The 14641-nt window shown below is 46.0% G+C and overlaps 1 protein-coding gene across 2 annotated transcripts in view; it reads left to right on the top strand.

Moving 5' to 3' along the window:
• JADE1 (jade family PHD finger 1) overlaps positions 1 to 14641 on the top strand; it is a 961679-nt gene that overhangs the window by 600422 nt on the left and 346616 nt on the right. For both annotated transcript variants that reach the window (XM_069631059.1, XM_069631060.1), the window contains exon 7: positions 12105 to 12272. In XM_069631059.1, coding sequence (XP_069487160.1) covers positions 12105 to 12272 — 168 coding nt within the window. The remainder of the gene's footprint in view (positions 1 to 12104; positions 12273 to 14641) is intronic.

The raw sequence follows: 14641 nt of genomic DNA, 5'->3' as shown, positions 1-14641 counted from the left end.
ATGATAATTTGGTGTATTTTACACAATCCAATGCAAGGGCAAGGCAGATCCATACTCCACGGGGTGCAGGTTATGACATTATTTTTAGTTAACAAGCAAAGATGTACGTGCAACGAACACATTTTAAATTATTTGCAGCTAACCCCTACAGCTGGAACTTTCCAGTGATTATAACCTTAATGTATGTGATATATACTAGAGTAAGATTGATTATTCTAAAATGATTTACAGTGATGTACCAAGCACACAGATGTGTGCCTGTTCAGGTTTGCAAAATAACTAGCATTATTGATTATACTCAGTGGAGTTATGGGTATGCATGCTGAATCTAGAGAACATCCCATGTTTAGTGTGCAACCACAATCCTTTTAATCATCTAATTAAAATGACCACTAGATCTCTCACTTGAAGAGGGCCTAGATGGGTCTGTCAGTCTTATCCTGCAGATAGCAGAGAGATGTGTTGTGGAAAGATTCACCACACAGCAAAAACTCCAGTCACAGGGTAGGTTGGTTAGCATCTTTTTTAATTTTTATTTATTTGTTAACACTTTCTTTATTGACATTTCACTTAACAACATAAGTCAACCAGACAACCAACCCCCTCCGCAACCCCCCCGGTACACATGTGAAGATAATACCCGAAACCGGAGCATACTTGAGCGACGGGGCCAGTGTCTTTCTGGGGATTCACCCAGTTCAGTCTCCAAGTCGCCAGCACCACATATTTCAAAGCACTTATTCCTTTGACACAGTTTTAAGAAAAGGATGGGCACTGCACCTCAGGGTTCGGCCGAACAGGAGACCCCCGCGCCATAGGGGACCCAGAACTCTCCCCAGCCGGCCAAGAAGATATGACGTGTATGCATCCGACATCCGATTGTCGCCTCGACTCCCCCTCACTGCATCCCACCTAGTTTCCTATTAATTGCAATATAGTATATCCTTCGACTATTGGGCGACTGTCGGACTCCGTTTACTTCCCCACTCCATAGCCACCCGCCTTTTTGCTAGGATTAAGAGAAGACCTATCAATTTCCTAGTTTCCTTAGGTATCTGCTCCGTTTACCCCAACAGGGCCATCACCGGATCTGGCACAAGCTGTTGCCCCACAATGCCACCAATCACCTCGAACACCCCATGCCAGAAATGTACCAACTCCCTGCACTCCCAAGCCACATCGAGAAAACCTGCCATCCCCTGTCCGCATCTGAGACCAGCTCCGGACCTCAGAGGAAAGTAATCTTTAAGTTGAGCAGGGGAGTAATAGCACTGGTGCAAAAACTTAAAGTGGATTAGTTTAAAGTTCGAGTTGACCACCCCTTTTTTGGTCAACTCACAGCAGTACTCCCAAATGTTTGCAGGGATTTCCCTCCCCAACAATCTCTCCCACGACTCTTTGGGTGACCTCCCGTCCACTAACTTGGCCTTCAAAGCTAATCCGTACAGCCTGGAGAGCACCCGTTGTCCAATACCTCCCCCCAGCACTCTATCGAGCAGGACATCCGCTACAGGCGGCTCTGGGAAGGAAGGGAGCAGCCGCTGCAATGTCACCCTCAGCCTATAGTACAGAAACGCATCTAATGCCGACAGGACCCCTCTCTCCCTCCGCTGGTCCAAGGAGAGGAACTTCCCACCCGGGAACAGGTCTCCTAACCTAGTGATGCCCAGTCATTTCATAGTGGCCATATAGTGCACTTCACTAGTCAGGGAATGCCGGGGATAAATATCGGTGGAATCTCCGGCGAATACAGTACACTACCGGTGGGCGCACGCCTCAAGGTAGACCAGGCCCAACATGTGAGTTCCACCAGATTCTGAGGAGACCGAGACTGGCTCGGAGCGGTCAGGATAACCGACCGTAGCAACACAGGCGATGCAATTGACCTTTCTATCTCCACATGTCTGTTCTCCGACGCCATCCCGTACCAGTACCTGAGGTAGCTCGCCTGTGCCACTATGTAATATAATTCAAAATCGGGAAGTGCCAAACCCCCTTCTCGAACCGGTGCCATGAGCCGCCCCAGAGAGATCCGAGCTTTTTTTCCCCGCCCATATGAAGCTCGTAATCGATGAACGAAGGTCCGGAAAATATTTTTGAGGGACCTTTATGGGCACATTTAGGAACACATATAAGAGTTTGGGAAGGACAGACATCCTGACCACTGAGATCCTACTGTATAAGTTAAGGGGTAGTGAGGCCCAGCTCAACATCGTCTTTTTCACCGAGTTCAGAGCCTCTACATAATTTGCTTTATATACCGTCTCTTCATTCCTCACCACAGTTACCCCCAAATAACGAGTACACTGCAGGTCCCACTGAAATCCCCAGTTATCTTGGAATTGAGATGCCCCACCTGTCAATGGGGAGATAACGGACTTACTAGCATTTATTTGAAGCCCCGAGAGGTCACCAAAGCGCTGGAGGTCCAGCATGACCAGGTCCAGATTAATTTCAGGATGACCAATGAACAGGACCATATCATCCGTATACAGTGAAATTATCTCTTGATGGGTGTGCAATTAAACTCCCCGATGTAAATGAAACTCCCAAACCCATTCAGCCCATGGCTCTATCGCCAAGGCGAAGAGCAGGGGAGACAACGAGCAACACTGACGTGTCCCCCGCTCAAGCAGCAACTCCCCCATGGTCTGCCCATTCACCCTCACTTTAGCCACTGGATTAGTATATAAGAGTGACACCAAGGAGACGAAAAAATTACCCAATCCCAACCTGCGTAAAACCGTGAATAAAAACGGCCATTCCACGGAATCAAAAGCTTTAGCGGCATCCAATAGGACCGCCACTACCGGGTCATCCGATGGTAACGCTGCCATCAGACCGAAGATCCTCCGCAACCCGAACGAGGTCGAACGCCCGGGAACCAAACCCCGCTTGATCGGCCCTCACCAAGGTTGGCATCAGCGGCGCTAGCCGCCTCGCCACAATCTTCGCCAAGATCTTATTATCGAGGTTAATAAGTGAAATCGGCCGGTACGATGAACAGTCATCCTCTGGTTTGCCAGGTTTCAGCAGTACAACCACTCCAGCCTCTCTAAGGGAATCAGGCAGCCCGCCCAAGGACTCCGCCTCCTGGTACACCCGTAACAAATATGGCGCCAATCTTTCCACATAACACTTATAAAAGTCGGCAGTAAAGCCGTCAAGGCCCGGGGACTTCCCACCCGGCAGTGACTTAATAGCATCTATCACCTCCTCCAGCGTCACAAGCCTGTTCAACCAGCCCCTCAGGTTGGTTAGCATCTTTAATGGCAGTTGGCAAAGCAGCTCCACAGGACACAAAATGCCTGATCGCTGTTGCTGGACAGAACACGATACAACAACCCCTCTTCCCTGGTTTACATAGCTTTTAAATTAACATGGTCCTCTATTGAAAGGGGTGTACCAAACTACTTTTGCTGAACACAAAATACAATGTATCATGTTATCTCCAATCTGTTCTACACGGTTCTCATAATATGCTGTACAAACATCAGCTAAATTCTCATGGCTTAGCGAGTAAACTTTGCAGAGTGCAGCAGACATATTCAGATACATTTTCATCAAGTCAGCATTGTCTAATACAACTATAGTTGCTAATTCTACATGCTGAAGTAGTCATGATTTTTATGGCAGAACAAACGCCCGCAAAGTAGCACTGCAGATCCTGATGGCTCCCAGATGGAAAGGGGGGTGGGGTGGGGTTTGGGTGTTGGTCTCCCTAATTTTACTAAATATGAGGCGGCCAAACTGCAGGTAGTGTGAGAATGGTTCTCCTGAGACACAACCAAGGTATGGGAAAGGTGGATAGGGCCGTGGTGGGGTGCCCTCTGACAGGATTTCTATGGCTATGTAGGCAGGACAGACCCCAGAATACTTGCCTAGGTCAGGTATTAGCAGTAGTGTGAGATACATGGGACTGGTTGGTAGATCAGGGCTCCCTCTCCATGTGTCCATCCCCCTTTACCCCACTATTTGGGAACCCACAATTTCAACCAGTAACAGTGCAGGGATTGTTTAGGCAATGGCTCAAGGTGGGTTGTAGAAAACTGGGAGATATGATGCAAGGTACGGACATCCATCAGTCGAAGATTGCAAACACTAGATAGGACTGTCGGAGAGGCACAGAATGGGTTACTATCAGTCGAGGCACTGGATAATGGGGATAAGCCAAGCAGCGGGAAAAATCGTGACACTGTTTGCAAAGTTTATTACTAAACACCGGGAATAAGCAGATGGTGTCTGTTTTACTCAATCTTAATGGAATTGGTGACCACTCCGACACAGGGGTACATGAAGCAATGGGAGGTCACATTCAGGATGAATATCCCTAAGGAACACTGGGAAAATCTGTGGAGAAATATCCCTAAACTAACGAGATCAATCCAACTTAGAGAGGCCTGGTATAAGGTTATGTGATGCAAATGTAATACACCCTAGATAGGCTGCATAGAATGCACCCTGCAATTTCACAGAAATGCTGGAGGGGGCGCGCAGGAAGGGGTAATTGAAAACATATATGGTGGGAGTGTCTGGAACTGGGCTCATTTTGGGCGGAGGTTTGTGCCCAGATAAAATCAATGATTACATTCAATGTGGCTCCAACCCCCATGGAGTGATGATTACCTTCAATGTGGCTCCAACCACCAGGGAGTGGATGTGTGGCCTTTTTGATCCAGCAATTAACTTGCCATCCAAAGCGCACCGTAAAACCTTTATAAAGATGTTGATGGTGGCATGGCTGGTGATGGCGAAATGCTGGAAAAAAAGATGTCGTCCTATGTGTCTAGAATGGATACAGAAACTGTGGGGGATGCTAGCAATGGAATGGGTCACCTACAGTAAACAGGGAGACGCTGGGAAAATGTCATCAATAATGGGGAATGGCCATGGAGTATCTCCAATGGGACTATATGGCACAGTGGTGCCCGCATAATTTGCGTACATTGAACATCATGTAAGGACTAAACTCCTCTATGGTCTGGATGGGGTCAAATGGACTTGTACAAGATGCTGCCTTGGGAAATGGTGGCAGGGGGATTTTGGAGGGTGCTGGGGTTGGGGGGGTAGATGAGGTTAATGTTTGTATAATCATAAATGCCAATATATATATATTTTAAAAGTTCCTCTTCTCTTTCCGCACTAGTTATTACTAGAGTGGTTTTCTTTGTCTCAGTACTGAATAGGTATCCCTTTTCAGATTTACTCCAGAGTTCTACATAACAATAACACATCCCAGCTTTTTCTTCATATTTTCTTCTGGTGGGTGTTCTTAGTGGCAGGTTATAGGTGGGTTGGTTCGGGAGTTCCTCATCGGAACGGGAGTCCTTGTCCCCATCTCTGCCAGTGAGGTCCTGCTTGCCTTTAACCCTAGGGAGGTTATTGCATAGCTGGCTCACGTCCCTGCCTCACAGGGAAAGGCTTTGCCCTGGGCAGAAGTGACTAAATTCTGCGATTCGCCAGTGTTGTCCTTGCTACCCTCTCTCCTCCTGATCATTTTACTGCTTTGGGATCAAAGATGAGGACTCTGTGGGAGGAAGGTGTCTATTAGAATAACAAATTACTTAACTCTCGTTAATGTTCTGCCTCATGGACGTTCCTCCCATGGATTGCTCATCGCCCTCCCGATCGGCCCCTCTTGAAGGTTAGCTAGTACAACTTGGTTCTGCTGTTTCCTAGGAAAAAAGGGTGGGACTGAAGACACAGGGGAGAGCACCTCATTATATACTGGCCCTGACATAATGTCCAGTGTGGGGTGCATGTAGGCATTTGGCAAAGCCACTCTGCGCTCCCTCGTGGCAGGGACGTATCGGAAGAGCCGCTACGCTGAGCAATATCTGTTCGTCAGAAAGAACATCACCAAGAAATAAGTAATTTGTTCTTCAGGCTTAGAAATTCTCTTGATGGTAGAGGAGCATTTTTATTTCTTAAACGTCTGGTAGTGTCAACCGCAAGATCAATTGGGGTCGTAGGGTACTGAGGTTATTTTAGGGTATCCCAGTGATACTTTAGAAATTGTTTTCATTCAACCTGGATTCTGATTCACAGAAAATAGGTGAAGAGATGGACAATGTTCTGATTGGCTGAGCGTGGTGTAGATAATGCTCCGACCCGAAGGGCAGATATGGGGGCTGTTTGGAAATGGGCCCCAGAGTGAATCTCGTACCTGGTGGGCGGAGTCATGGGAAGGATTGCATTGGGCATAATCAGTAGATTTTTCAACTGCTAACAGCCTGCTCAGACCATTGGAGGTTAACAGTGGTGGTTCTGTGTTCTTCTACGCCAGCGGATGTTCGGGTGCAACTGACGGTATTCATGCAAGTAGGGCAGTTGCGGAGCCACTGCAATTGCTGGTATGCAAAGGAAATGCAGAAATGTTGGAAATGGGGTTCTGACCAACGGTCTGGTTTGTGGGAGATGCAGATCTGTTATCCAGAGCTGCAGACCGTGTCCAAAGGAGTCAGTTCAGGTAGCAGCACCAATATTATCTTTTAGATTGTAGCGTATATTCGTCAACTTGCATTAGCCACTGGTCTCTGGATTTATTAGTTGCCAGAGTGCAATGAGTCTGATGCTTACCTCCTGTTTTGTATCGATTCAGAGACTGGTCATGTTAGCTTTTCTGGGAGCAGGAGATCTTTGAGGCCTTGCAACTTGGTTGAGCCCATCTGATCAAGGGAAATTATTGCCAGTATAGGTTCCCTCTGCTTTCAAGAAGTTTGGTGCCTGCATTTTGCTGGCAGAGTTGTGACAGAATGGTTCTTGGAATGGTGCAAGGATCAGCAGAGCTTCCACAAAATTATTCTTCAGTTGGGTATCGCCTTCTGTACCTCGGCACACTTTCACCACCCTCCTTAGGATTTGACAAACGAAGGATGAAGACCATCAGTTCATATTTGATACTGGGGTTGACAGGCTCACTCTGCTCCCAATTGCAATTGGAGAGGTGCATTCATTCAAACATCTTGCAGCATGTCAATCATTGGGGGTTGCCACATTAATGTTTTGAAGACGTCTTCCTCTCTGGAGTGGTGTTAGGGAGAATTCTCAGACATGTGCTAATTCCCTCCACCTTAGAGACCCCCAGCAACTTTGCTGGATTTTGAGGACTTGATTTTTAGTATTTTAGTGTGAATTTTACCCCTGTTTCTTTTGGTTATGGAGTCTGACAAACTCCATAGGTGGCATCTTTTACATGGTGTCACGCAGCACCTTCAGTGCAGTGGCACAGGGAAGTCTTTCAGATTTCCCCAAAGGGTCAAATACCTTCTCTGGGATAAACTACTGTTTCCCAGAGCAGTAAAGTGAAATTGACTTTACTTACCATTGTAACTTTCTAGACCCAGCACACACTAACTTACAATAGAGTGCTGGAGGAGTTACTTAATATCCCCCTGTGTCTAGATCCTCTTGTAACATTTGTTACCCTTTCCTCACTGAATGGCTGGTGGCAGTGGTTTAGTTTGAACTACGATGGTATGTCTTTACTGCGGGCTGCGTTCGCGGCTCCAGTAAAGCAACCGTAAAAGCAATCTTTTTCAAAATGGCGCAGAGCCATCCTCGACAAAATGACCCCCGGTCTTCTTTTTTCGCCAGTTCTTAGTGGAAAGGTCCTTCTAGAGATTGTCTCTGCGCGCCAAACCAGGTTTGGTCTCTTTGTTCATTTCTCCTTTGGCGGGATTCAGGAGTGAAGCCTGCCTCTGGCTCCAGAGTGTCTGGGGGTAGGCAGGAAGTGAGGGAGGTGCCCGAAATGCCCTGTGCTTAGTCTCCTAGGAGACCCAAATGCACTCTGTGGCGATTGGCTGACTGTCTGGCAAGGACAGCCACCCTGCTCGGTGAGTGACAGCTAGGCTGGGATGAATGGGAGAGAACTGAATAAAAGGTCAGTCTTTTGGCTTGGAAGGCAGTCGACCACTAGACGAAGGAACCGAAGAAGAACTTGAATAGGACGCCGGCTGCAACTCCTGGACCGTTGGTTTACCCGGTGAAGCCCTGCTGCAGTGCCGAAACGCCAAGTTCTGATTGACAAAGAAGCCCCTGCAAGGACAACTTCTCCCTTTGAGTTGGTGGAACCAATCAACTCCAAAGTAAGCCACCTGGACATCCATCTCAGAGGTGGTTGAATTTCCACAGAGTTGCTGCTGGAAACTGTAGAGCCAGGGAGAGGAACACCATATTGTGTGTGTTGCTTTTAAGCTGGCCTAGAGCTTTTGGAAGATACTCTGGACTCCCAAGAAGCAGGAATGACCAAGCCTGAGCCCCCTCAACAGAGTGCGGGACCACAGAAGCAAGGAAAGCCCACCTCAACAGCCAGGAACCGCGTTGTTGCTATTGGCGGTAGACCCGAGGAGCTGAAATGCAAAACAGCCCCTGAAAGTGAAGTTTGCCGGTTGCTATTTTTGACCGTACTAGTGCATTGCAGGAGCCCCCTGACGTCCTCCCTCTTGTCCCCACGACTGATGCCCAGTAACCGTGAAATCTGCAGAGCTGCACTGGAACAGAAGTCATCAACTGCATCTTTTCTTCATTTCTAAGGTACTGTAAAACAAGTCTAAGAGAATTTATCTCTTGCTGTAGAAGTGCTTGTAACTTTCACAAGTCTAATCATCTTGTGGCCCTACATTTGATTCTTGTTTTCATCAAAGACTCCCAAGAACTTGTGCGAAGACTTTTCTATTTACTTACCAGAAGTGCTTCTTCCTATCCAAGGCTTTAGCCCATTGACTTTGGCTTAGCCTATTGAATTGTATGGCTCTTCTAAGAGGATGCAAAAGTGTTTAGCCATGCTTAAGAAATGTGCGATCTCTTGTGTTCCAATAACCTTTGCCTTTTACCAACTCTTAAGAGTATTCTGAATGCCAACAGTAATATATTAATGTCCCCAGCACCATTGAAGTCACCTCTGGGTGTAGGTTGTGTCTGTGGGCCATCCCAAAAGGGTCTTTTCTGATTCAGAAACTCAGTGTACTGTATTGCAGTGTATTTGTGTTACTATTTTCTTTCCTTCTGAAGAAGGCTTTATAACTGACTGATAAATTAATTGTTTATGCAAGAAACCTTGAGGGTAAGTTTATTTGAATACCTGTAACTGTGAATCTTTGTAACTCTACTACTGCTCACATTTCCCCTCTTGCGATAAGCCTGGCTGCTCAACATACTACCAAAATTGTGTGCTACATGCTTATACCAAAGGTTGGGTTGCCTATACCTGTAGTCCGTTGTTTGTAGTGGTCCCAGAGGGTACTGCATTCAAACGTTGCCTAACGTGTGGAATCAGGCTAGAATATCAAAAGCCATTCACAAACTGGTCATCTTGCGGTCTAGCAACTCTCGCCTGCACCCTGAGGCAAGAAGTAGCGAAGTTCTATATGCAAAACATCTGGTCATTGGACCTGGTGCTTGATTCACAAAAGGTTTTCTCATATGGACACCCCCACAGTAAAGCAGGCTATTCCCTACTAGAATTTAAAAAGGGTGCCAAAGGAAGGAGCCCAGACTGCCAGCGGTGCCAGGGGAATTTCATAAGAAAACTAAAGTACCTAGACCCTGAGGGACAAAAGGTTGCTAAGAGGGCACAGTCAGGATTTGTTGTCCAATGGAGCTCATGATGCAAAAACTCATTAAATCGAAATGGGCAAAGCTAAAATATGCAGCATTTTGCATCATGGTAGCAAGGTGGGACCTTCAGTCTCAAAGATCTTATCTGAGCTGCAGAGTCTGTGTCAGCAGCCTACTGGGGTGCTGAATAGTTGTATGTCTCGTATCCTTGCTTTTTATCTGTTATTCTGTATCAAACCGTGTGTTTTACTTTGTTTTACTGATGCCTTTAGCTTCTGGCTTGCATCTCTTTACTTGGAATTTAGCACCGTTCATGGAAATTTTATTGTTCTTTGGCATTTTTTGGCTGGAAAAACAAGATTTCTTCCACTTCACCTGGTGATCTAAGCAGAGCCAAAGGAGCTCTGGTTCCGCTCTTCTCTGTATCAATTTGATCATAAATGACGTGCAGCACTTTATTATTTGCTACTACTCCAAGCGGTTCCTGAGAAATCTGAAGTAGACTCATAATTAATGATGGTTCCTGCATCTGCAAGTGTCTCTAGCCTACTAACATCCTACCACGCTGCTTTCCTTTACATAGCCACACGCAGCAAGGCCAACATTGACAGAACTGTGCTATATAAGACCACTTTCCCTTATGTGGATGTGTGATTCAGAAGATAAGTTATGGATACATTGCATCAGAGGACACTGACCAATCCAGAGGTTTCATCCCATCTTCTCTGGGGGGGAGGCCCTCTTTGAGGCTATGCAGGTGATCTTGCTAAGAAAAACTTTTCCTAGGGTTTTGGAAAAACGGCACCTCACTGGGAGTGACTTCCCTACCCGCCACTCCCAAGGGGACAAGGATACATATTCCCATGGGAAATTCCCTATGATAAAGCAGTACCTGCATACATGATGATATGCGAACTGTGGAACTCAAGATAATACTGAAGTGCCTTTGGATGTTTGGCTCCCAACAATGCTGGTCTTTCTGCGGGCTTGATAGCTGAACATAAACATGCACTTTTTCTGTCACAGAAGGGGAATAAAGGCACGATCACCCTTGAATGTAGGAGGAAGGCACGATCACCCTTGATTGTAGGAGGAGAAGCAATACACAGACACGAGCCTCCGATGTGAGCATTCCATTGAGGGACGGAGCCAGTTGTGGCTTGGAGGGAGGAAGGAGAAGGCCCTGCCGATCCAGCACAGAACCGTGCAGTCTCGGTTTATCTAGAGGCATGACCATGCAGAGGATGTGGTGTGTCCGGTGCCTGAGAAATAACGCTGGACCCAGAACGCAAGGGAGGAATGAATCCTTTGCTCGCTGCAAAGGAAAAGAGGAGCAGAGAAACGTTGAGATGAACAGAGCAAAAAACATGGTTGTGTCCAGATGGGGAACGCCAGATAGAACGTCACCGCTATCGAGCAGATGCCACCTCAGTGGAGCAAACCCTGCAACGTAGAAGGTAGGCATAGTGGAGGGGGCCTAGAAACCAGGGAGTGAAGGAGGAGGAGAAGGAAGGAATATCCTAACCCCATACTAGGGACATAAAGGGGAATTGATTACAGGAGCCCAAGAAACCTGAATATCATAATCAGCCAAACGACTCACAAGAGCTAACGAGAACCAAGAGAGGCACATGTCAAGAGGGGTCACCAATGCCCCTGGGAAATCAGTGAGACATTGGGACAGAAGGGCCCAATAAGGCAAGTGAAGAATCCATTCAAGGGGAACACAGTCTAGTAAGAAGTGAACCAAGAGGGGAGAAACACACCCAAGTGGTGGAGATTAAGGATGTATCCCTCCAGCTACAAACACTTGGACATTTGATATTTTCATTAACTTGACTTTATTTAGAAATTTTGACAGATGGACAAGAACTGTTAAACTGGGGAGAATTGTTTTCTACAGATAAACATTTTAGCCAAAACCAGGAGGTATTCCTGGAGACTGAGCGAACAACTCTGGCACTGCCTAGTTTTTCCTTTTTGTTTTTTTAAGTGGTAGGGCCAGTTTGGACAGAGTGCCAGTTTTGTTAATTTGACTATTGACGAGCATCTTAGTATACTTTGTTTGGAAGGATACTGCACTTTTAGCAATAGGGCTCAAAGGTTTTTAAAAAAATCCTTTTGATAACATGTCCTCTGGTCCAAATCCTTCTACTGGCTTGACACTTAACATGATGTACTGTAGATTATAGTGTGCAACAAAATGATTTAACATATGGCTGGTTTAACTTGCCTGATATTTACATCCTGAAAGATTCCCTGTTCACTCCAAAGTTCTGAAAATAGATTTAGGTGCTGCTAATGCTGTACCCAATTAGTAGTAAAATGGAAAGATTGTTTATAGTGTAGGATTTAGAAGTTTGCCATGATAAACTTGTGCCGAGATCCTGACCCCTTTGTCTCCCAGAAAGGGATATGTATTTGTGTTGTCGTTTTGGGGCAGCCTGCCTTGAAATCCAAATCATACTAAATTGTAAAATTGTTTTTGAATAGTTTACTCTTGCTATGTTTGTCACTTATATTTTTATTGCATTCTGTAATATCAGGCCTGCTATGGAATCCTGAAAGTGCCAGAAGGTAGCTGGTTGTGCAGAACATGCGCCCTGGGTGTTCAGCCGAAATGTCTGCTGTGCCCCAAAAAAGGTGGAGCAATGAAGCCAACGCGAAGTGGAACAAAATGGGTTCATGTAAGCTGTGCTCTCTGGATCCCTGAGGTAGGTAATGATTTGTCTCCTTCAAGTTAATGGCGGTTTATAGTACACTTATAACATATGCTTATCTGAAAAATAAAAAACAGTTGTGCCATGCCTGTAGTGTTTCAGTTCTGGCTCATTGTGGGCCGAACGCAGAGTGTGAGCCCGGTGGCTTAAGTTATCTCATGGAGTGCATGAAGTGGGGGATGCTCTGGCGCTTTGTCGGTCTGTGCCACTTTGTTTTTATTTGGGGGAGGCAGGAGTGATCCAATGGTTTAATAGCTAAGGAAGTTTGAGGATGGTGAGGTGTGATGTTGGGCTCCTCTTCTGTGAGCGTTTTATTAACTACACTCCCCAATTAGCATGGTTTCTCCAGTGCTTTGTGTAGAAGCCTGTTGTGTTATACCTCCTGGCAGCTTCACTTACTTTGCTCTTCAGTTCACTTGTGGGGGTCTCCCCTTGGGCACTCGGTGTAAGGTGCTGCTTGCAGTAAGAGTCCTCTTAGCAGATTGCTTGCCGTGTTTCTCATTTCATGAGCTATATCTTGGCAGGTGAACCTCGTGCTAGGTGAAGACTGCATGTCGCTTTGGTCACTTGAAGCTGGCTCTCTTTTCCCCAATGCGTCCATGAAAGTGCAATATCAGTGTTTTGGCAAATGCTGAACTGCAGAAGAAAGATTTACACTTGGTTGTACAGCTGCCACCTGTTCTCCGTGAACATGGCTCACTTCTTGCCAACAGATGCATGAAAGTATGGTGGCATTAGACCATGAATTACAGAAAGATACGGCATGCAAAACATTGGAGTGCTGCTTGTGGTAGCGAGTGTGTTTTTATGCAACAGTTGCCACAGACGTCGCAGATTGGGGTGTGTGAATCTGCTTGGATTCACATGCATTTGCAAAGGCCGCCATGTGGTGGTTGTTGCAAAGTATTACATATTGTTTTTTCTTATTCGAAAACTGGGCACCAACGGACGTACCTGTAACACTATACCTATTCTACCTGTACCTCTTCTCTCTCATCCCACTTCATCCACGTGGGGACTTCAGCACCACTATTGTCAGACACCAGCTCTGTGGGGACTTTGATGCCATTATTATCCACACTTTGTGGGGACTTCAACTGCATGATCATCACACACCACCTCTGTAAGGACTACACCATAGCCTTCATCAAAATCACTCTATGCTGTGACTCAAAACATCTCCAACAACTACACCATCTCTGTTGGTACTCCAATGTCCGTCATCACACACCATCTCTGTGGGGACTTCAATATCACAATCCTTGCACATCTCTAGGAGGACTTTACAATCTCCCACTTCACTCACCCCTCTGTTGAAACTGAAGTAGTTCTAATATCACACAAAATATATGTGGTCAATTGAACATTTCTGTTCTTTTTTTTTTTTTAAAACTTTATTTAATTCTTGTGGTACATGACATTGCAACAACAATTCGCATAGCATACATTCGGAACATCAACAGACTGTATAGCCGTATTATGGCATAACCAACATTACAGATTTCAGGAGTCACTTGGCCCTACCGGGCTACCGCTGGTCGAGTCCGCCTCGCATATTCTAAACGGGGCCCATATGTCTTTCGGTTTACTTGGATTCGGGAGTGACATTATATAGTGTTCTTCGCATTCGTTAACGTACGTCAGTTCTTTGAGAAAGGGGCATATTCTCGGTGCCTGTGCACGCTTCCATTTTTGTAAAATGCACTTCTTTGTTACTGCGCATGCAAATGTTAACGAGCCTCTTTGTAATCTCTGATTGCTTACCAATATCCCCAAATAGATATTTTGACGGTGTGAGGTCTGCAGGAATTTGAGTGATCTCCTCTAGGACATTTGCAACCTCTCCCCAGAAAGCATACACATGAGGACAACTCAATACATATGAATCGAATCAGCCCGATCCACCTCAAATTTCGGACACGTACCAGGACCATTGTTCGTAAACTTTGCAACCTTAAGGGGGGTATAGTGCAGCTTATTTAACATCTTAAACTGTATCAACCAAAGGCCAGCGTTAATAGATACCTTCTTGGTCATTTCACAGTATCTCTCCCAGTTTCTGTCTGTTATGTCTTCACCCAGGTCCGTCTCACAGGAGGACTTAAGTGTGCTTAACCTTGGGGTATTAGCCTGCACGGCCGCATAGAGACCTGAGATACTGGTTCCAGCTCGGGTTGCAAGGGTCAGCAGGCATGGGTGTGGTGGGGGCTCATCTGGGAACATCGGCCACCGGGCTTTATAGGCCAGTCTCATTCTATGATATTGCAAAATTATCAATTGGTCCCTTCCCATCCCTGTCTTGAAGTCCTCTAATGTTATAAATTTGCCATTGGGAAATATGTCCTTAATTTTAAATTCCTCGT

The sequence above is a fragment of the Ambystoma mexicanum genome, chromosome 6q, assembly GCF_040938575.1.
Source record: "Ambystoma mexicanum isolate Mex_15411 chromosome 6q, UKY_AmexF1_1, whole genome shotgun sequence".
Lineage (NCBI taxonomy): Eukaryota > Metazoa > Chordata > Amphibia > Caudata > Ambystomatidae > Ambystoma > Ambystoma mexicanum.
The sequence above is the reverse complement of the archived record's forward strand: the minus strand, read 5'-3'. Positions and strand labels throughout refer to the sequence as shown.